Source organism: Onychomys torridus, chromosome 2 (assembly GCF_903995425.1).
Source record: "Onychomys torridus chromosome 2, mOncTor1.1, whole genome shotgun sequence".
Classification (NCBI taxonomy): domain Eukaryota; kingdom Metazoa; phylum Chordata; class Mammalia; order Rodentia; family Cricetidae; genus Onychomys; species Onychomys torridus.
This window is the reverse complement of record NC_050444.1, coordinates 77,600,576-77,624,460: the sequence shown is the minus strand read 5'-3', so window position 1 is coordinate 77,624,460 and position 23,885 is coordinate 77,600,576. Positions and strand designations below refer to the sequence as shown.

At 47.2% G+C, this 23,885-nt stretch overlaps 1 protein-coding gene across 1 annotated transcript in view; it reads left to right on the top strand.

Annotated features, from left to right (window-relative positions):
• The window catches only part of Ptpn3 (protein tyrosine phosphatase non-receptor type 3), a 122,683-nt gene that overhangs the window by 22,261 nt on the left and 76,537 nt on the right, over window positions 1-23,885 (top strand). The window contains exons 2-5 of the mRNA XM_036178776.1: window positions 14,170-14,324; window positions 20,682-20,789; window positions 20,865-20,907; window positions 23,374-23,452. Of these exons, the coding sequence (XP_036034669.1) occupies window positions 14,187-14,324; window positions 20,682-20,789; window positions 20,865-20,907; window positions 23,374-23,452 (368 nt within the window). The 5' untranslated portion in view covers window positions 14,170-14,186. The remainder of the gene's footprint in view (window positions 1-14,169; window positions 14,325-20,681; window positions 20,790-20,864; window positions 20,908-23,373; window positions 23,453-23,885) is intronic.

Sequence of the window (23,885 nt, the reverse complement as noted above, 5' to 3'; positions counted from 1 at the left end):
AATGGGCTTTACTAAGTCACCAAGCACTTTTGGCCTTCAACACATCTTGGGGCTCAGTCTAAATAAATGCAACAATGCCAGCTATAAATATACACTTGACAGTTTAAACATATGCTTTTATTAGTACTAGGCACAAGTATACATTTCTGCATTTTGTGCATGTTTAGTTTCTAGAACACGGTGTTTTGAATATTCACATACATTTCTTTCAATTAGTCCCAAATACCGGCATTCCGCACACTAACGTTTTAAGTCTTTTAAAAAAGAGTTGGGCCTGGCGGTGGTGGTGCATGCCTTTAATCCCAGCACTTGGGAGGCAGAGCCAGGTGGATCTCTGTGAGTTCGAGGCCAGCCTGGTCTACAAATCGAGGTCCAGGACAGGCACCAAAACACCAGAGAAACCCTGTCTCGAAAAAAAAAAAAACAAAAAACCAAAAACAAACAAACAACAAAAAAGAGTTGTATTCGCCTTCAGCTCTCATTTTATCAAGAGACAAAACCCCCAGGAAGCTGAATAGGCATCAAGAGAGTCCTTTATCCCTGTTTCTAGAGGCCCTGGCTGCTGGCATAGTTACAGTGCCTAGTCCAAGCAAGATGGCATATAGGATTGAAGCCTTCCAGGCAGAGGGCTTTAGGGCTGGACCCAACCTCTCAGGGGCTCTTGCTTCGGAAACCCATGAAAGAAAAGGTAGCTAAAGAAAAGCCTCCCCAGCTTGATAGTCACAAATGGAAGGATGGGAAGTGGGCGTGGGCGTGGGGGCAAGGATAAGGGTGGGGGGCGTTTTTCTGTGTTTCCTTGAGATAAAAGCAGGGGGAAGGCTGCTCGATGCTAGTGAGTATTGGTTTTTTTCTGGCCTGGCTGTCCTTGGCTTCAGACGTCTTGGCAGGGGTGGAGGCTGGCAGGACAGTCCACTGTGAGATTCCAGCCTCTTGGCTGGGATGCACCATGATTAGCACATCTCAAACCTTTCAAAGTGACTTTAGCTGTTTTCTTTAGTGAAGGCTTCTGCTGCTTTTGGCTGTAAAGGGGTGGGGGCTAGAGCCCAAGACAGAAATATCAGAGGCTGACACCCAAGTGGGTGTGGCCATGGCTGAGGGCAAATATTAACACAGTATTTTTGTAAAGTTTATGCAACTTGATTCATGTTCCCGTAGAGTAAATTTATTCCATCCTGTTTTTTCCAGTCTGTTCCGAGCATGGTGGAACTATCCACCGGCAAGATGGGAAGAGGTTGGTCGCTTAATTTTAGGTAGAAAGTGCTAAGAATTGAGCGTACTTCACTGTCAGTTGTTAAGCCTTACATAATGCCCTGCTGTGTCTTCAATACTACTTTGTCCTCTAACTCATGATCTGATGACCATTTAAAACTCCCAAGAATGAGGCATCCCATCACTTTAGAGGGATTCTGTGGAAATCCATACAAGGGCATAGAGGCTAAAAAGTGGCATAGTTGAGTATGGCTTCTGTAAACAGAAATATACCCTGGGCACTTTCAAAATAGAAGTCATGATGGAATTTTGGTCCTTAAAGCCTAAAGCTCATTTATCATACTCTTCAGTAGTAGCTGTCCACTTGATTACCTCTAGTGATGGGTGTTGGTCAACTAAGAACCACCCACATTCCAGAACCAGGTTCCTTGGAGCTCCCCCACCCTGCCAATGGGTAGCTCAGTATCTCCCATGTATATGCAGCCTTTTCTGTAAGCTTTTTCTTCTGTCTGTTTCCTTTTCTTTCTTTTGTTGTTCCTGTAAGTGTGTTGTGTGTGTGAGTGTGCCCGTGTGTGTGAGTGTGCCCGTGTGTGTGAGGGTCATAGCATGTTTGTGGACATCAGAGGATAAACATGGGTTGATAATTGCATTCTCCCATGTTTGAGATCAGGGTCTTTCTTCTGTATTTCACATCTGTGTACCATATTCCAGGTTAACTGGCCTGTAAGTCTCTGGGAATTCTCCTGTCTCTGCCTCCCATTTTGCGGAAGGGCCCAGCTTTTACACGGCATTTAAACCCAGGTTCTCACACTTGCATGGCAAGTGGTTTACCCACTAGCTGTCTCCCAGGCCCTGAAACCTGTTTATTTCACCTCTTTAACCATTGGGTGAAAAAGAATCATCAGCCCAGCCAGACCGTGGTGGCCACGCCTTTGATCTGCACTTGCAGAGGCAGGCGTAGTTTGAGGCCAGCCTGGTCTACAAAGTGAGTTCCAGGACTGTTGCATAGAGAAACCCTGTCTCCAAAGACAACAGCAAAAGAAAGTCGATAATTTGCATGCATATTCTTTGTAAGGCTCAAAACAGCCCTGGGAAGGAAGGAAATCTGTCTTTTTCTGGATAAGGAAAGTGAGTCTTAGAAAAAAAAAAAAGTCAGCAATTGCTGAGGTTCCTCTCCACTAGGAAGTGATTAAGCTGGAGTTCACAGCTTCCTACTGCCTTATGCTAAACCTCTCACCGTATCCTGATTCCTCTTTTTGTGTGAAAGCCTCTAAAAGACCCTGACCTAATCTTCCCTGAGCTTTCACTAAGATAACAGTTATCCCTCAGGCTCCTCTCTTGTCCCGGAACTCCTAAAACCTCCCTGAACTTCCCCTGCTGACCTTTCCTGCCAGTGGGGAGTCTTGCCCAGGCCTGGAAACCTCAGTGAGCTGGTCCTATCACCCACCTCACCCTAGAAGGTCCCAGCTCTGTAGCTTGTCTCCTGTCCTCTAGGGCTTCATATCCTATGGAAGCTAGGCTCCCAGCACCTCTGCCTTCCCCACCCCCTTGCCACTTCCTGGCTTGGCCTAGGGCCGAGTAAATGAATTTTGAGTGAGTAAATGGTCCGGAACTCCTTTGCCAAGTAGTAACAAAGGAAGCCAAAAGTAATTATAAAACAAGATCTACAGGTCCTGGGGGTTGTGCGGAGGGGGGGGGGGGGGGGGGGTACACAAAATATCCGAGTATAAGGCTGGAATTTGGAGATTACTTGGAGGCTGTCGGGAGACACCCTGGCCCACACTTAAGTAAGAGTCTTTCCACGGTGTGACCTGGTCAGAACCATCCCTCTCTGGATCTTGCTTTTGTCCTGTTTGTCCCAGCAGGCAGGTTGGTGGCTCTTAGGCTTCTGCATTCACTAAGGTGGCAGAGAACAGGGCAAGTTCACCAGTGACGGTTGGGTGAGTGCATGGGCAAGGCCCAGCACAGCCTACACCACGCGTGCCTCCCAGAAACAATCCTGAGAGGAGAGGTGGGTCCTGTGGACTGTGAGGGTGTGGTTTCAGCATGAAAAGGTCCTCCCAAACATTGAACCAATAAAAATCTCATTTCCAACAGCCTTTCCAACAAGTATTGTCAGTTGGGGAGAAGAGATCTGAGGTAGGCCTGGAGCCTGGGGATTTTTGCCTACCTTTGCCCTGTGTGATGCCCCAGGATCACATACCCTCCCAGAGTGGCCACCCTCTCCCGGGCCTGATTTCCTCTTGCCCCAGGCTGGCCTGTGTGAAGGTGGCTGAGGCCTCCAGGGCAGGGAACCTGTTTCCCTTTATACCACTATAAAGTTCCTAGGCATCCTCCCCACCGCCTGCGGCTCCAGAAGCCTGTTTTTATCCTGCACTTGGAGGAGCCTAAGCCACTTCTCAGCCTCCCGGTGTCCAGGCTAACTTTTTTATTTTGTTCGTTTTGAAAGTGTCATGGTGTCCAGCCTATAAATAAACCCTGGGCTCCGGAATAAGAGAACTGTTTGACATTTTGAAGTCGTCTGAGAATAAGGGCGCGAATTCATTAATTCTTGATTTGAATGGAACTGACTGGACCAGTCACCCCAGCCCAGCTTTGGTAGTGGTGGTGGGGACTTCTTTGGGAGGTCCCCTCTCTCTGAACAAATGAAAGGGTCTAGGGAACAAGTGAGGTGGTTGATTCTACAGTTGTACAGAGGGAGCATGTGGATTGGTGGTGCCAGCTTAGCTGAGTGTGGAGATGTGTGAAAGTCAGGTCTAATTGCTCGCTCGTTAGTGTGCTTCCCATGACCAAAATCCATTAAGTACTTCTGTAAATGCATACCCAGTTTTGTTTTAAGTTCTTGTCTCCACACCATTTGTAATTATCATATTGGTTAGCAGGCTTTAAGCTTTAAAAATATTATTTTAAAAATTTTTTGGGGGGGTTATATAAGCTTAAGAGAAATTGTTTACTGACTTTAACATTAATTTAGCAATAAAATTAATGTTATGAAAATGGCTTGTTTGTTTTGGTTGAGGGGGTTGTTTGTTTTTTACCCCCAAGACAGGGTTTCTCTGTGTAACAACCCTAGCTGTCCTGGGACTAGATCTGTACACCAGTCAGGCCTTGAACTAAGAGATCCACCTGCCTCTGCCTCCCGAGTGCTAGGACTAAAGATGTGCTCCACTACACTTGGCAAAAATGCTTTTTTCAATGAAGAGACTTGTTTTCCTTACTTAGTAGGTGTGTGTGTGCGTACATGTGGTGTGGGTATGTGTGCCTATGGAGCCCCAAGGTTGATGCTGGGAGCCTTCCTCGATCATTCTCCCCACCTTATTCCTTGAGGCAGAGGAAGACAGCTTCCTCTTGTGGTCTCCATCTCTGCCTACTGAGTGCTGGGGTTATCCACAGACTGCCATGCCTGCCTACTGAGTGCTGGGGTTATCCACAGACTGCTGTGCCTGCCCAGCATATACATGGATGCTTGGGAACCAAATTCCCTTCCCCATGCTCAGGCTGTAAGCAGTTTAGAAACGGAGCCATCTCCCCGACCCTAGTTCAGTAAGTGTTCGGTATTGACTGCGTACATTGAAAACTAAAGTTAACAGTAAATCGGTGTATTCACCTTTGTATTGTTAGGCTTTGTATTTAATAAATTGAGAAAGCCAGAAAACTGAAAGGACAGTGGATAGTATTGATCTGTTGACAAAAATCACAGCCAGGAGGGGAAAAAAAGGTTAGATTCCATGTACGACTCTATAATTTCGTTACCAGCACATAATTAAAATTAATCAAACAAAACCACGTTGATGGATGTGTTTTCCTACGGATGTGGGCATTTCACAAGCAAAAACTAAAACCACTGATTTTTAATTCACTTGGCAGAATTGAACTTCAAAACATTTGGCAAGCCTAATAAATCACGCTGGATGTCGGCACCTCTCTCTCTCTCTCTCTTTGCTCCTTTTTAGGAAAATGCGAGCAGTCTCTTGCATGCGCTTCTGAGAGGGATGCACTTTGTGTGGGTGTCCTGATCTTTATTCTCAGAGGTTACAGATGGATAAAAATTTGGGGTCAGGATGACACCAGCTCCTTTGAGGGAACAAGTCAAGACATCTGGCTACATAGTAGCAGGTGACAGACTGAGTGCTTTGAACTTCCCTCCTTCTTTGTTTTGGCATCTGTGCTAATACCTTCGCTGACATATAGACTAGGAAAACCTGCCACTTGATCAACAGTGATTTAGGAAGCACTTCTCCCACCCCAAGTGACGGCGTGACGGACAGCTGCGAAGCCACGGACATGCTTTTTATGTAGCTCTGGGAAGTAACTAACAGGCTTGGAAACTGACCTAGCAGTCTGGTCCCTAAGGCCCTGGTTATCAGCACAGATGGGCAGAACCAGAAGAAATCCTGGAGATTATAGTGTGTGGCTCTCAGGTTGCCCCTATCATTGTCTTAGGGTGGAAGGTTATTAAAAGTATGTCTTCTCTATGACAGTAAAACAAGTCTTGGTTTCAGATCACGTGCTGGGGCAGGAGGAAAGAAAGACTCAGAATAATTTGTAAAATTTTAGTATGAGCTATAAGATAAATGCTTGTTTGATGTTTGTTTTCTTGAGTGCAGTAGCTCCACTGTGGTTATGAAATAAGTATCCTTGGTCTTGGGAGAAGCATGCTAAAATCTTTAGAAGCAACGTGATAATCTGACCGGTAGGTAGCATGTGCTTGAAAGCAAACCCTGCATTCTCTACACATGTACGTGTGTGCACGTGCACTGCACGGGTGTGTGTGTGTGTGTGTGTGTGTGTGTGTGTGTGTATCACACGCATATGAGTGTAATCCACCTGTCTCTGCTTTAGGAGTGCTGAGATTAAGGGATACACCATCACATCTGTTTTTCTCTTATTTTTCTTAGTTATGGGTATGTATGTGTGTCTGTATACATGTGAGCACAGGCACCCAAGGAGGCCAGAGTGTAATGGTCTCCGCCAGCAAGCTCCATTTTACTTACTGATAGATTCTCTCACTCAGCTGGGAGCTTGTGGATTCTGCTAGTCCAGACAGCCAGTTTGCCCCAGGGACCTCCTGTTTCCTCCATCTCCTGAGCACTATGGGAGGCCACATTGCCTGGTTTTTATTTGGGTTCCTGGATCCAAACTCCCGAACTCCAGTCCTCACATTAGATGGCAAGTACCTTATCCACAGAATCATCTCCTCACCCCTGTGGTTTTGTTTGTAGGAAGAAATGCCCACTTCCTTTAGAATTTAAGGGACACCTTAGCCTGGTCCCCAAACAGAGGGCTTGGGGACATCTATGTCCGGTGGAGGCAGTGGTTGGAGAACTGGTTTGTTTTCTTCTGAAAGAACCATAAAGCATGTGTCATGTGATTGTTAGGGACCTGGTTGACTCCCCTCCCTACACCCCACTCCACCCTCCACCAGGACTAAATTACTACAAAATGCAGCCCGACTTCTGTGTGTTCCCAGCAGAAAGAAAAGGCAATACTGATACTCTCAGCAGCCAGCTAAAGCATCTATGTCCATCCATTAAATATTGATAATTGGTGGGAATTGCTGTTGATTTGGTGAGTCACTGCCTCACGTGGCCGATGGTGTATGTACATTGTGGTCTTTCCTGTGCTAGAAATCTCCCTCTCCAGCGCATCGGTCATCTGTTGATACTCAAAATTAGAAAAGGAAAAAAAAAAAACAACAAGAGAGGAAGAAAGCTTTCCTCAGCCCAGTAGGGAAGAAGGATTAGGAAAAAGAAGCTAAGTTGCAGAGAAATTCTTACACTCTCAGAGAGCGTTTACCTAGTAAACAAGAAGAGAACCAACCTGTGTCACCCCTAAGTCATAGGGTTGGAGGCGAGTGCTTTCTCCTGGTGGCCACTAGGTGGTAGTATTGGCAAGGTCAGCCTGAACGTGCTAGCCTGGGTTGGTTCTAGGAGCAAGGCCCCATCCATGCATTCACTTACACAGAACACTCACACATTTCTTTATAAACCCCGACTGTTTTCTTTAAAAAGATCTGGGTGCAGTGCAGCATACCTAGTCCTGGCATCTGGCAGGTGGACATAGGAGCATCAGGACTTGAAGGCTATCCTCCACTATGTAGCAGCTTCTAGGCCAGCCTAAGCTGCATAAGGCACTGTCTCAGTTCAATTCAATTCAATTGAATCAATATTTACTTACTTGTTCATTTTTTTTCTGAAAGTCTCTTTCCCCCTAAGCTTCTGATTTCCCTGCTTCCCCCTCGGCCTGAAGTCTTGGGATTGATTACCTGTGAATGTTGCCTGGCTTATGCAGTACTGTAAAACAAACCCAGGGCCTCATAAGCTACATAAGCTCTATACCAACTGAGTTACATCCTTAGGCCTTGAAGCATGCATTTCTCAGTTAAAGGTCTAATTTCCTTATTCCTGCCCCCCCCCCCCCCCCCCCGTATCTAACATCTGTAGTAGTGACTAGCTTTGAACACCCAGCGAATTGATTTAAAAGGAATAACATTATAGAAATGACACATTTATATGTCTGTAAGTTATTTGACATCAAGACAGCCCCAAGAAATCTGGACTCTGTAGTCAGCACCTATATACATCAGAAACTTAGTCTTGTATCCTAGCATGGTGGCACATACCTGTCATTCTAGCACTTGGGAGGTAGAGGCAGGAGACTCACACCCACCCTTAGCAATGTAGTGAATTGGAGGCCAGCCTTGGCTACATGAGACCCCGTCTCAACAGTAATAAATAAGCAATGTCTTTTATTGACTCTCTGGTATGTGTCCCCTATGGTATGCTAGGCACCTTATGTATTCCATCTCGAACTTTGCAGTATTTACTGAGCCCCAGCTGTATACATCATGAGATCATGCTTTTTCTATAAATGTTTTCCGAATCTCATCTTTGATTAAGATCTGAATCACAGTAAAACCCACAGAGTGTTCCAGCTATCCAAAAGCTGTAGCTCTTTGATTTGAAACACTGTGCAAATAGGCATGGCTCCCATGGTACCAATGGTATCACCTGCAGCTGTGATGGTCTGTGGTTACTGAGGCCAGTGTGTTCCTGTTTGGGTTTTGGCATTGTTTAGAATTAAGAGGCTTATAAAGGAAGCCATCGAAACCTCGAGTTCCCCAATTGCTGCGGTACAGGAAACAGGGCAATTAGTCAGCATCTATTGTCCAACCAGATTGTTTAAGATACAATTTCAAGACAATCTGGAACCACCTCCTGGCTTGATAATGTGTAGTTTAGCTTTGGGCAAGCTCTTATCAAGGTTTGCTGCTTTGGGGACAATCACAGGAAGAACACTCTGCTGCAGGGTTGTTGTTTTTGGGGGGGTGTTGTTTTGGTTTTTTTGGTTTTTCGAGACAGGGTTTCTCTGTGCAGCTTGGCGCCTTTCCTGGAACTCACTCGGTAGCCCAGGCTGGCCTCGAACTCACAGAGATCCGCCTGGCTCTGCCTCCCGAGTGCTGGGATTAAAGGCATACGCTACCACCACCCAGCAAAATTCATTTACTTTCTTTTTTTTTTTCCAGAGCTGAGGACTGAACCCAGGGCCTTGCACTTGCTAGACAAGCGCTTTACCACTGAGCTAAATCCCCAACCCTCTCTGCGGTTTTTATAAAGTGTCTTTCAATGACACTGTCCTTAGGCTCCAAGGCCTTCGGTGTGACAATCAGGGAGGAGGGAAAAGTCTCTCTGACTATAATCTATGACCATGCTGGGGAGCATCATCAACCATGGTTCAGTTTCCAGGGGTAGGATCCCCACACTGGCACAGGAATAAGAGGTTGTTTGGGGGGACATCGATTTGAACCCTGCCTGTGGGTGGTTCATGTTGCCTTCATTCCCAGGCTCCTCCTAAGTCCCTGTTAGTTTTATGTCCAGGGTCTGTGTGAGGAGGCCTGCTCTGTAGACCTGGCTCTGTTCTAAGGCCAGCCATGTGAAAAGCTGCTGTCTGAACCTCACCTCCAATCTGCCCTTTGAGGGCTCCCAAAGGCCCATTGTGCCAAATCCCCATGGGAGGTAGGACCCACGAAAGCATCACTTTCAAAAGTTGCCCCAGGAAGTGCTGAGGTGCACTGCCCGTTAATACTATACTTTATAATGGTGCTGCGGGATCTTCCGAAAAGCACAATTCACCTGAGATTCTTCAAACAAGAAGCAAGCAACAGAATTGACATTTCCAGTTGCATGTGGGATAAAGCATTCGGGAACACATTTGTTGTCTTTTGATAACTTTTTGTATTACTCAGAAAATGCATCCCTGATTCCAGTGACATTTTTATTCAAAAGGGCATGGTGGAGGGGGTGGGTGGGTGGGTGGAATCTTCTGTGATTGTGTGTGTGTATGTGCGCGCGCGCGCGCGTGTGTGTGTGTGTGTGTGTGTGTGTGTGTGTGTGTGTGTGTGTGTTTTAACTGCCAGGAATTTTTTTTTATTAATATTTGAGATTTACTGTCCTAGCTAGCTACCTTTTTTTTTTTTTTTTCTTTTTTGAGACAGGGTTTCTCTATATAGCTTTGTACCTTTCCTGGAACTCACTCTGTAGCCCAGGCTGGCCTCGAACTCACAGAGATCCCCCTGCCTCTGCCTCCCGAGTGTGTAGCATGAATCTTAAAAGTTCTTATTAATAAAATCAAACCCAGGGCCAGGTATTGGGGTGAATGCTGGAAGATCAGAGAAGCAGAACAAGCCACAGCTTCCTCACCTTGCCAATTCCTCAGCTGATATTGTTTCCTCAGACTGGAAGCTTCTGAGTCCTCATCCAAATGAATCTCAGCTGAACTGTACTGTTCAAAGCCTAAAAGCTTAACCAGCTCTAGTTCCTGGTTTTCATGCCTTATATACCCTTCTGCTTTCTGCCATCACTTCGTGAGATTAAAGGTGGGACATCACTTCATGAGTTACCATGCTTGACTGCTTCCAGTGTGGCTTTAAACTCACAGAGACCCGAATGGATCTCTGCCTCCCAAGTGATAGGATTAAAGGTGTATGTACCACCATTTCCTGACCTCTATATGTAGTGGCTATTCTGTTCTTTGACCCCAGAGAAGTTTATTGGGGTGCACAATATTTTGGGGAACACAATACCACCACACGAGTGCTGGGATTAAAGGCGTGCGCTGCCACCACCGCCACCCGGCCTAGCTAGCTACTTGTAAAAGCTAGAACTTTTCCCTAGAACGCCTTACATGTATTGACAGGGACTCAATGCACTGCTCCTTCTTCCTATAGCCAGTCAGTGGTCCCTGCTGTCCCAGAGACTTGATTTTCAGTCTCTGGTCTGCTCTGCCCTCCTTTCTACAGCGGAGGAACACACGTTTGTCTTCTCTGCCCTGACGTTTGGTGCAGGCTTCCTGGGTGTCTATGCTTTGCTCCCCGAGAGCAGACAGACCCCGGATGACAAACTTGAGCATCACTTGGAAGACTGAGACATTCAGACAGATGCTCAGACCACACACAGTCTTGCTTCTCTACTCACCTTGCAGTCTGAGAAGCAGGAACTGAAGGGCATCTCCACTCCATCCACCCTCGCCCCGTCTTTCTGTCTTGCCTGCTCTGCTCCAGTCAGCCTGAGTTTGCCTGTCGCATGCTAACGTTGTTTTTCCCAGACTTTGATTGTTTGGCCTTCTGTTTTGTGCTCCTGTGCATTTATTATTGGTTTACTTGAGTACTTAATGGATCGCCCATGGGAGCGGGGTGTCACAGGTACAGTGAACGGAAACAGGCCTTATTCCTGCCCTCCTGGAGCTTGGTGTGTAGTGGAAAACAGCTAGAAGCACACGCTGAGTTGTAAGGGTAGAATTACAGTGAGCACAATTGGGAGTCTATAACGCCCTATATGACTGGCTGGGAGACACTGGAAGGTGTCCCTGAAGGGGCGGGACTTGTCGTAGCACCAGGAGTGAGTACCACAGAGGGGAAGCAGGACTCAGGGAGGGCCACGTGTGCTCTTAAAAAGCTGCATCTGCATTTGCTCTTCCACTTAACCAGTTAATCACATTTTCTCCCTTCCATGCTGAATTAGGCTTCCTGTATCCTCTGTCGAGGTCCAGGCCCTCAGCACACCCGCAGGGATGCTATGGCTGTATGCTCAGTTGCAAATCTCTTTTTATTCTACCAGTCCCACTATTGAGCTCTTGGCAAAACCAGTTTGCTTACTCTTCCAAAACACAGTGGTCAGATTTGAAATTGCCCTCTGATGCTCCCACCTCCTCTTTCTGGTGTTTTTTGTTTGTTCATTTTGAGAAAAAGTCTCTATTCTGGTAGTTCTGGCTGTCCTGGAACTCACTTTGTGGATCAGGCTGGCCTCGAACTCACAGAGATCCACCTGCCTCTGCCTCCTGAGTGCTGGGATTAAAGGCATGCGCCACCAAGTCCAGCCTGAAGCCTTACTTGTCAGACAAGTGTGAGGGCCAAAGTCCAGATCCCCCGCACCTATATGGAAAGCCAAGTGCAGCAGCGCACATCTGTAATCTCAGTAGTAGGGAGACAGACAGGAAGACGATGAGCTGCCGGGGAGCTGGCCTGGGCAAATCAGCGACCTCTGGCTTCAGTGAGAGATCCAGTCTCTAATTAATCAATTAATTAAAAGATAGAATAAAGATAGAGGGTTGGTGTTGGTGAGACAGCACAGCAGGTAAAGGTGTCTGCCCTCAAGTCTGAGTTCAGCCCCTGGGACCGACATGGTAGAAGGAGAGAACTGTCCCCTGCAAGTTGCCCTCTGGTCTCCACAGGCTCACTGTGGCACATGGATGCACAGGTGCGCGTGCGCGTTTTAAATGTGAAAAACAAAGTAGAGAGCGATTAAGGAAGTCACAGAGCATTGACTTCTGTTGCCCTCTGGCCTCAACTTCCAGGTATACACACACACACACACACACACACACACGTACGCACGCACGCACGCACGCACACATATGAACATACAAAAGCAGTCTGGACACCAGAGGTAGCCACTAGTTTGTCTTCGAACAGCATTGATTAATTTTGCCCATTTTTTAACTTTCTATACATGGTATTGTGTTTTACATAAAATGTTGTGTCTGGCTTCTTTGACTCAAAGTAACATTAAAGAGAAACCAGTGTTGCACTCAGCAGGAATTCATTCCTGCCCTTCGCTGCATACAGGTGCATGGTCCGAACACATGCTATAATGTATCCATCCTACAGCTGATGGCAATTTAGGTCTCTTCCCATTTGTTATATTATAAAGAGTTTTGTGTATGTATTTTTGTGAATATGATGTAGTTTTGTTGTTATTTTCAATTAGGCACATACCTAGGAATGAGATTGCTGTGTCACAGGACATGTGTGTGTTCATCTTGGTGGAGATATTTCCCAACAATTTCCCGAAGTGGTTGTGTTAGTGTATGTTCTTTGCAGCAGCTAGCGAAAGTTGGAAAAGCTGGACACCTTCCACAGCGTTGTCAGCCTTAACTCATCGTCCTGCAGTGGACGTGCGGGGGACTTTGTTTTGTGGCTTTACTTTGCATTTATTTGACAAGCAACTGCCTAAGTGCTTCCTTTCATTTCTCCCCGCTTTTTTTAAAAAAAGTCTTTTATTTTTATTTCTTAAATTGCAGATATGTGTGTGTGAGTATAGGTGTGTGCAGTTCCTTCAGAGGCCTGAAGAGGGCAGGGCAATGGATCTGCTGGAGCTGGAGTTAACAAGCAATTGTAAGCTGCCTGATGCAGGCGCTGGAATAGAGCTTGGTCCTCTACCATAGCTGTCCCTGCTCCTAACTGCTTAGCCGTCTCTCCATTTCCTACTGCATTGTTTTGCTGTCTTGGAGCTAAAGGAATACTTAAGTCTTTGTAGATCTGTTGCAGATCAACTCCACCACTGTGGGGACTGCCTTTTTGGCCTTCTCAATAAATGTTCTCTTACAGAAGAAGTTTGGGGCTGGAGAGCTGGATCAGTGGTTTAGAGCACTTGTTGCTCTTGCGGAGAACCCAGGTTTGACTTCCAGCACCCGCATGATGGCTCACAACCATAACTCCAGATCCGAAGGGTCTAGTGTCCCTTTTGACCTCTGAGGGCACCAAGCATGCATGTGGTGCACATGCGTATAGACATGCAAAATATTCATCAACATAAAATAAATATTTTTAAACTATATTGATTTTTTTTTAAATGTGCTATTTATGTTTATTTTATGTATATGAGTGTTTTGCCTGCATGCCTATAAGTGCACCATGTGTATGCGGCACCTGTGGAGGCCAGGAGAGAGCATCGGATCCCCTGGGACTGTAGTTATAGACAGTTGTGAGCCGCTGTGTGAGTGCTGGGAATCTAACCCAGGTCCTTTGGAAGAGCAGCCAGTGCTCTTAACTGCTGAGCCATCTTACCCGCCAACCAAAATAAAATAAATCCTCTAAAACACTCCTTTTACAAAGTAGAAGTTCTTAATTTTAATATAATTTATTAACCAGCATTTTCATGTTTTATATCATATTTATTTCATGCTTAGTTTTATAAAACATACAAATGCCTAAGGTATGACTTAAGCTCTGGAAAATGAAAAAGTACAGACCTTGGAGATAATAAGACAAACAAATAAATAAGCCATGTATTTCCTTGACCTAACATCATCAAGAACAGGTTTTGCTTAGCAGTGGTTCTCAACCTTCCTAATACAGTTCCTCATGTTGTGGTGACCCCTCAGCCATAAAATTATTTTCATTGCTACTTCATAACTGTAATTTTGCTACTGTTATGACTCCATAGTGGAAATATCTGTTTTCCCATGGTCTTAGGTGACCCTGTGAAGGGATCACTCGACCCCCAGGTTGAGAACCACTGGCTTAGAAGTCGACCGTGAAATGCAAAGATGGTTTGTTACCCTGTTCTTCTACCTACAGTTTCTGCAGCTGAGGCTGTGAGGAGCCACGCTACCCCGTGTGAGGAACTGTGTGGGACTTGATCTTTTGCATTTGAAAGCACTGACAGGTGTCTTATATTACAGGTTACTCAGCGGTCGTTATGACCTCCCGGTTACGCGCGTTGGGTGGAAGAATTAATAATATACGAACCTCTGAATTACCCAAAGAGAAAACCCGATCCGAGGTCATCTGCAGCATACGGTTTTTAGATGGCTTGGTACAGACCTTTAAAGTTAACGTAAGTTCTCCACTTTTTTTTTCCGCATAAATCCTCGTAAATAGTTTTCAGTTCTTGGCTTACACAATGAAAAAGAGATTGACTGAAACAATGAAAGCTTGAGCTTTCGGGTCTCCTATGGTGAGACTGGGCTGGGCATAGCCTCGCAACCTTTGCCCCGTCTCACCTTTTCGGTTCTTCTGAGGGTTGTGAATCTCTTGGTGTCTCCCAGCATTGATGTGTCTGATGCCCCCATCCTCTCCCTCTAGGCAGAGCTGGCCCTTGGATGACTACGCTCTGTACGTGATGTGTGGAGCCCATGTGACTCTGCAATTTTAAAAATAGTAAAAATTACTAGGGTATAAGTCTCCTACTAAACGGTGAACCCCTTGAGGACAGGACGGGTGTCCTGGCACAGGACTGGGCACGCAGCTGTGCTCTGTGAGATGGTCAGCCTCATGGCTGGCGGGACTCCCAAAGGCCTGGCTCGTGCTCGGAGCCCTTGATCTCGGGTCTTCACGTAAGCAGCTGTGAGAGGCAAGCACAGCAGCTGCTCCAGCTGGCTCCACACCCGGGCGCACACATCACCCATGCCCAGGACGTCTCTGTGTCTCTCAGGCCTGATAGCATGAAGTCCAGCCCCAAGTCACTGGTGCAGAGAAAGGGGATAGAGGAGACAAACCGGATATGGTGGTAAATGCCTGGGAGTCAGCCCTTGGGAGGTGGACTCCGGAGGAGCTGGTTTGAGGCCAGCCTGGGCTACATGACATCCTGTCTTAAAACAAACACAATTTGGGGGGTGGTATTGACCAGAAAAGGCCATAGCACTTAAACCTTAATGAAAACAGTCAGACCCCTCCACTACCCTGCCTTCTCACTATGGAGCCCTGGCTGGCCTAAACTCACTCTGTAGACCAGGCTGGCCTGCCTCTGCCTAGGATCAAAGGCTTGCACCACTACCTTTGCATTGTTTACCCAGTCACAAGATCTCTCTCCCTCCCTCTCCCTCCCTCTCTCTCTCTCCCTTCCCTCCCTCTCTCCCCCTTTCCCTCCCTCCCCCCTCTCCCCCCTCTCCCCCTCTCCCCCTCTCCCCCTCTCCCTCCTCTCCCCCTCTCTTCCCCCTCTCCCCTCTCCCTCCCTCCCTCCCCTTCTCTCTCCCCCCCTCTTTCCCTCTCCCCCTCTCCCCCTCCTCTCCCTCTCCCTCTCATCTTTTCCATTACTGACTTGGTGCAGGCAGAAGGTAATTTTCAGTTCTTCCAAACCATGGCCAGGGCAGCTGCCCCACGCCATGGATATGAGAACGTCCTCAGCGGCACCCAGGACTCAAGTGCCAGCAAACAGTGGCAGTGATTAGTGGGGACCTGTTTCCCAGCCTTCTTCCCCACTGCCCAGCTCAGTTCTTCAGCTGTCATTTAGTGTCTCAAGAAATCTCTAGAAAGGGAAGAGCAAGATGGCTGAGTGAGTAAAGGAGCTTGCCGTCAAGCCGGGGACCCACATGGTGGAAGGCCTGTACATCTGGAACAGTGTGAGCCCCAAGGGAGGAGAGCCAGAGAAAAGTTAGGTCAGAGGGACCAAGCAGGGTTGGGGATGGGAGGCCGGCTGGAACCTGGGCATGCTGGCTTCTCCACTGGGCAATGTAGAGCACACTGGATATGGCCTGACTTAAGGGTCACTCAGTCCCCAGCAGCCAGGGAGGGAGGGGACTGAGAGATACAGTAGAAGTCCCTGAGATGGTTCTGATGGCGGGCAGAGCAGTCTTATGGGCTTGGCTGGAAGGAGGCCCCTGGAAGATGGAGCCAATAGGACTCGCTGGCAGGGCTCTCTGATGTGTTGTTTTCCTGCTCTGGTTGGTGCTGCACTTTTTTTTTTTTCTTCTGAGATATAGTCTCACTGTATATCTATCCCCTGATGGTCTGGCTGATATGTAGACCAGTCTGGGCTCAAACTCACAGAGATCTACCTGCCTCTACCTCTCAGGTGCTGAGATTAAAGGTGTGTGCCACCACACCTGGCTTTGATTCTGTTTGAATTCTTTTGGGAAGGAAGAGAATTGAACAGAATTGATACCTGATTGTTTGGATTCTGTAGCTCAGAGGCCAGAGGCTCAATCCAGCAAGAACACAGGGCTTTCGTGTTGCACAGATGTGAGTCAGATGGTCAGATAGCTGCTGGGGGATAGTGTGGGAATGCCAGGCATGACGCCCCTCAGTGCCTGCTTCTCAGTGCCTAATGTGGGAATGCTGGGCATGGCGCCTCTCAGTGCCTGGTTCTCAGTGCCTAGTGTGGGAATGCTGGGCATGGTGCCTCTCAGTGCCTGGTTCTCATTGGCAAGGCAGATGTTGAGGGCTACTTTGCCGAGTTGAAGCAAAGTGAATGTGGTATCCTATCTTTGCTGATGTTCAATAAATTACAGTTGCTAATGACATAGTAAATCAAAGTCACATAAATTATATCCCCAAATGTATAAGCAATAATTACATTAAGGTGAGAAGGTAGCTCTGATACATTAGGAGAATGTTTGCCAGGCTGCGGAGATGGCTCAGTCGGTAAGGTGCTTGCTTGCAAGCATAAGGACTTCCATCCCCAGCAAACACAGAAAAACTGGCTGACGATGTGTATGGCTGTCACCCTGCACTGGGGTTGGGCGTGGGAGGTGGAGATGGGAGTACCCCTGTGGCTCCCTGCCCAGCCAGTCTGGCTGGAACTGTAAGCTTAAGGTTCAGTGAGAAATTCTGTCCCAGAAAATGATATGAGAGTGACTAAAGACATCCCAACATCAACCTTTGACCTACACACACACACATACACACACACACACATACCACACACACACCACATACACACACACACCACACACACACACCACACACACACCACACACATATACCACATATACACACCACACACACACACCACACCCACCCACCCCCACACACACACACCACACACCACATATAAATACACACCACACACACACACACACACACACACATACACCACACACACACACCACACACACCACATATACACACCACACACACATATACACACACACCATACACACACACACCACACACACACACACACACACACACACACACACACACTGGTAACTTGGGGGAATGGGTGGGCTGTATTGTTTACACCCATAGACTTTCTTGTGATGGATGGTGGCAGGCCCTGGAGCCTTCAGGATACAGGTGATGCCTTCTGGAAATAGGCAAGTGTCTTTCTCTCACACAACAGACCAAATTCCATGAAGTCACCCTGAAGACATTGCCGCAGGAATGTCCTTAAGTTACCTAACTCTGCCCACCTTGGTCATTGCGACCCACTTTCCACACATTACCTGCTTTCAGAAGCTCCCAGGGAGAGCCTCTTTATACCTGTCTATTTCTGACGTGCATTGTCCTGAGTTAAATGGTTGGGTTCAAAGCATTCCTGGGAGATCGACCTCTTAAAATAGAGACTGAACTCTCCCAAATGCTCCATGCTGGTTTTGTGTGCCTGTCTCATCCCACCCCCTGCCCCAGGCCATCTTTTGTCTGCGCCATCACATTCAAACTGGGTGGGCCCACTAGATAGATGAGAGGGTGACACTCCACCCTGTTGTCCCCCTAAACACAGAGGGGTTCCTTATCCCTGTCCCCTGGTGGACCCCACTGTTCATGCTGCCCTCTAAGGAATCTGTCTACCATGTCTCGACTGGTTCAAAGCACTTGACAGCGTTTGACACTCCGTGTTAGTCACCACCTCCACAGCCGAGCAGGGATTGAGGTGCTTCCTGGAGCGCTGTCCCAGTGCCCATACCAGGCTGCCCCATAAACACTGGAGCAGGTCGCTGAGTCCCACTCTGGAGTGAAGTGTGGCTGAATGTCCCCACCGGCTTCTCACTTCAGATGACCGAGAAGCAACAGGGCAGATAATCCCAGAGGGGGCCACAGGCCAAGTCACTTTGAGGGTATTTTGGATGGCATTCGAGTATTTTTAGCTGTTAGTGGAGAGTTTTCCTGCCTGCACACTCCGGGTTCCTCCAGGGGAAGGAGCTGCAGCTGGGCCCCAAGCAGCCAACAGGAGCTGACCTGGGATTAGCGTTTGCTGTGGGTAATCCGCAGCAGGTCATGGCGTGTTTGCTGTGTAATGCGTGAGTTTTCCAACTTAGAAGTCACTGGAGAACCTCAGCTAAGGGATGGAAGCAACTTAGAAAGCTAAGTTAAGCTCACAGTGCCGTGTGTGTGTGTGTGTGTGTGTGTGTGTGTGTGTGTGTGTGTGTGTGCGCGCGTGCGCGCGCTCATGCATGTGGAGGTCAGAAGACAGCCTTGATGTTACTTCTCAGAATCCATCAGAGGCATTAATTGACCTGGAGTTTGATAAGTCAGCCAGGTTGGCTGATAGGTGGAGCCAGAGGCCAATATTGGGTGATTTCTTTTATTGTCCTCCACCTTATTTTTATTTTCTTAAACATTTTATCTGTCTTTCTATTTATTTGAGACAGGGTCTCACTATGTAGATAAGATTGACTTCAAATTCACTGCTGAGAACAGGGATTGAAAATGTGCACCCACTAAGGTTTTTTTGTTTTTGTTTTAATGTGTCTCTGTGTTAATAGTGCACATGCAATCAGAGGCCAGAAGAGGGTGTTAGGTCCTCTGTTGCTGGTGTTATAGGTTGTGTCTTGTTGGTTTTACTTTTACTCTAGCCCCATGTTGGACACCAAAATATTGTAGGTTGCTTTTTTACTTTTTACTCTTTTGGGGACCCACCACCCAGCTCCCAAATAAATCTCTCTCTCTCTCTCTCTCTCTCTCTCTCTCTCTCTCTCTCTCTCTCTCTCTCACACACACACACACACACACACACACACACACACACACTCTTATTCTTACTTATAAATGCCAGGCCTTAGCTTGGCTTATTTCTTGCCAGCTTTCCTTAACTTTAACTTAAATTATCTGGTCTATTTTTTGCCTCTGGGATTTTACCTTTTTCTCTCACTTGTGTATATCTTTCACTGTCACTCTGTAGCTGGCTGAGTGGCTGGTCTCTAATGTCCTCCTCTCCTTGTTCTCTTGCTCTTTCTTTTCTCTTTCCAAGATTTCTCCTCCTATTTATTTTCTCTGCCTGCCAGCCCCATCTGTCCTTTCTCCTGCCTCACTATTGGCTGTTCAGATCTTTATTAGAGCATCAGGTGTTTTAGACAGGCACAGTAACACAGCTTCACAGAGTTAATCAAATGCAACATAAAAGAATGCAGCAAAGCCAGGTGGCAGTGGTGCATGCCTTTAATCCCAGCACTCAGGAGGCAGAGCCAGGCAGATCTCTGTGAGTTCAAGGCCAACCTATTCTACAGAGTGAGATCCAGGACAGACACCAAAATGACATAGAGAAACCCTGTCTCGAAAAACAAAACAAAACAAAAATGCAGCACATCTTTGCATCATTAAACAAATGTTCCACAGCATAAACAAATGTAATGCATCTTAAAATAATATTCTATGACAGTTGTGTGTGTTGATATTGTGTTCCCCAAAATATTGTGCACCCTGATAAACTTATCTGGGGTCAGAGAGCAGAACAGCCACTAGATATAGAGGCCAGAAAATGGTGGCACTCACTACTTTAATCCTAGCCTTCTGGAGGCATGGATCTCTGTGAGTTCAAGGCCACATTGGAAATAGCCAGGCATGGTGACTCACGCCTTTAATCCCAGGAAGTGATGGCAGAAAGCAGAAAGGTATATAAGGTGTGAAGACAAGAAACTAGAAGCTTCTGGCTGGTTAAGCTTTTAGGCATTTGAGCAGCAGTTCAGTTGAGAGGCATCTAGTCTGAGGAAGCAGAATCAGCTGAGGAATTGGTGAGAACTTTTAAGATTCGTGCTATAGTTGTGAACTTCCCAGCTTGCATGCTAGGAACAGAACTTTAGTCTTCTGCAGGCGTAGGAAGTACTCAACTACTCCAGCCCCCTGCCTCAGTTTTTTGAGACATGATCTCACTGAACCTGAAGGTTTCCTATTTGGCCAGATTGCTTGGCCAGCAAGCTCCAAGGATGAGTCTTCCCCCATACACACATGGGTTGTGGGGAGTCGAACTCAGGTCCTCACTCTTGCAAGGCAAGTACTCTACTGACTTACTTCTCTCCCCAGTCTCCTAAATTCAGTGTCTGAAATCATATTTACATTGTTTGTTGTAACCCTACTTTGTATCCCTCTTGCACCCTTGTAACCTGAAATTTATTAATGCGTCTGTTACTCCGGGAAGTATATATTCATAAACTCTGAAGATTTTGTTTTCCTTTGCCACAGGAAAAACAAACAACAATGTTGCTTCCAGTTCTTAGTTCATGTTAACACTTTCTCCACTTGATGTTTTCTGATCTAGAAACAAGATTTGGGCCAGTCACTTCTGGATATGGCATACGGCCACCTGGGCGTGACAGAGAAGGAGTACTTTGGATTGCAGCATGGTGGTGACCCAGTGGACTCCCCTGTAAGTGTGCACACATAAGAAGTGCTGCTTGCCTGCCTGGGCTGGTCTCATAGCTTATGTTCTCTCACTCAACAGAGATGGCTTGAGGCAAGCAAACCCCTCAGGAAGCAGCTGAAAGGTGGGTATGATCTCACTTGGGTTAGTCATGAGGTGTGTGGCCATCTGTGTCCTCGGAGACCTAAGGGGGCCGGGCCAGGAGAGATCCTTCAACTGAGCGTCAGAGCAGCCCTAGGATCCCAGCTGTGCAGAAGGGTGAGGGGAGAGGAGGCAGCCCACAAGGGAGCCTTCACTTATTTGAACGAGGGAGGAAGTGGTGAAGGAGGGCCTTCTCAGCCCAGGATGAGAAAGAGAGACGTAAAAGGGCCGGAGTGATGTCTTAGTTGCTGAAAGTGCTGGCTGTACAAACCTAAGCACCTGAGTTCGTATACCAGCACCAGCGTTTTAAAAAGCCGGGTACTGTGATGTATGCCTATAATCCCAGTGCTGGGAGGCTGAGACAGGGGGATTCCTGGACTTTGCTGGCCAGCCCCTCTAGCCAAGTGATGAGCTCCAGGTTCAGTAAGAGACCTTGTCTCAAAAAATTAGATGGAGAGCCATGGAGGAAGATACCTGATGTCAGCCTGTAGTTTCCATGTACATATGCAGACAGCCGCACACACGCGCACGCGCGCGCACACACACACACACACAAACATGAAGGGAAACAGACATAAACCCCCCTGCTTTCCAACAGCACAGATGCTGGCTCATGCATCCCGAGTGGGTCCCTGTGTTGCCCGCAGTGAGAAGCTACTCCAGTCATGCCCAGCCTACCCTCTGGCCACCCCTTCTCAGCCCAGCTCCCCCGGGGCTCTCATTGGCCCTGACAGGTGTCTGCTGTCCCAGACGCACTTGACCAGTCTACAGGACTTCCTCTGTACAGCCCTTCAGTCTCTTCCCTCTGCAGTGAGTGCTTCTCCTCTTGACCCAGAGTCCGTTCCCTTTGTATCCTGCCATTCCTCAGGGTTCCATGGATATCTCCTGTCACCTAAAGGGAAGCGCTACCTCCCCCTGCCCTCTCATTTCCTGCGCTGAGCACTCTTCCTGTTACCTCACAGTGAGGTGTTTCCAGCTGCCTCTCAGGACTTCTTTCTTACTGCGTTCTTCTCTGTCCCATTCATGATGCTGGACACACAGGAGACGGCCAGTCCCATGAGGCCTAGGTGGCTGCTGTCTGCCATTCTCTCTCTGACACACCCCTAGTGTTCAGACCAAGGCAAAGCACTGTGCTAAGCCTGGGAAATACAGTCCAAACCAGATTTGAACCCTGCTCTCATGGTCCAGTGTAGAAGTCAAAGAGGAGTTCTATGATAGTACTATGCATACTCACATGTGCACGCACGTGCACACACACACACACACACACACACACACACACACACACACACACACACACACACACGTGCTCTGAGTCCACAGAAGAACCAAGAAAGACAAAGAGACCACGCCTGAAACACCAAAGTAACCAGTGATGGAAGGCGGAGACTGGAGGTGCGAGAGACAGACAGTGGATGGAAAACTTTGCTATAGAGTTAGCGCCACCCACTGGTAGCTGGGTGTATATACAAAGGCACACCCACCCACCCACCCACCATTAAAGAGTCTTCTAGCACCAGCCCAGAGGTGAGGAAGGAAGGAACTCAGGGATGATGGCAGAGTGGAGCCAGGATGAACCAAGGCAGAGGATGAGATGAGCAGAAGGATTAGCCAGCTGGGCAGATCACAGAAGGACCTTGGATTTCAGGGAGCATCGAAGTGCTATGTGAGCCCGTAGACAGGACCTGGGCACATTTACCAAGTGCCAGAGACAGGGTGAAGTCATCAAGGTCGGGTCTCCCCAAGTCTTGGCAACAGTCAGATCTTCTATCAGACACGTGACTACTAGTTTTATCCCAAACTGGCCCTCGGGGTTGATGCCTGAGTCATATCTGAGTATAGCACTCAGGGTCACAATGAGTGTTGTGATCTGCACTAAAATTGTAACACAGGCTCTGCATTGGAATTGTAAAGATGTTTTTTCCAGTTTAAAGAACATCAAGTCAAAACTTGATTCAGTGTTACAGAATGTTCTGGTCTAGTCAGGAGAGCCATTTACCTCCCTGTCTGTAAAACATCCCACCGAGCCCGCAGGTAGCCAGGGTGGTGTTTGAGTTCTAGGTGCTATGTGGAAATGTTGGAAGAGCATAAGTCGCTATGTAAATACAAGCTGCTTCAGTTCCTTGTGGATTTTAGGTAGAGATGCTGGTTTTAAGGCTTTTATACATTCTTAATACGGATATGATTGTTTGAACAGGGCCCTACGGCAGATATACAGCCGGATGTGGGTAATACCGCAGTTGGGCAGCACCATATGAGTACTTTTGGTGTGCACGGGGACTTCTGAACTGTTAACTTACATATTCCGGACTTGAAATCGGGGCTTTCATGATGGTAAATGTTGGGGTTGAGTAAAAAGTGCTCCCTTTATAGGACAGTAGCAACTATGTACATTGACTTTTTTTTTTTTTAAAGGGAAAACCTAATTTGTTTTTGAAAAATGTTATAGGAGGTTTCCCCTGTACCCTGCATTTTCGAGTAAGATATTTTATACCTGATCCCAACACACTGCAGCAGGAACAAACCAGGTAATAACCCTTTTCTCTTGAAGTTCTCTATCTAGTATATGCAAATCAGTAGCCACCAAAAATGTGCGCTTTGTTTTCTAGCTGTGACTCATAACTTGATTTGGGTATGTCCTCCCCAACTATCATGATCCAAGAAAAAATTGGGGGTACATAGATTGAAAATTAATCGGCAGGTTTATTTTCAGTTTGTGGCCCATGTCTCTCAGACCCAAACTGGCATAATTCCCAGCATGTGGGTACCCTCTCTCTTACCTCCTCCTATCTGGTAAATGTTGTGAATATTAAGGATGCTGAGTCAGTTCTTCTCATGCAGGCATGGAGTAGAGCAGTCACCCATGGGACACATAGTATGGACTCTGAGGGGCTGGAATAAAGTCCTTTGAGGATGACAAGGCTTAGCTGTAACCAGAACTTTCCATCAGGTCCCCTTTTG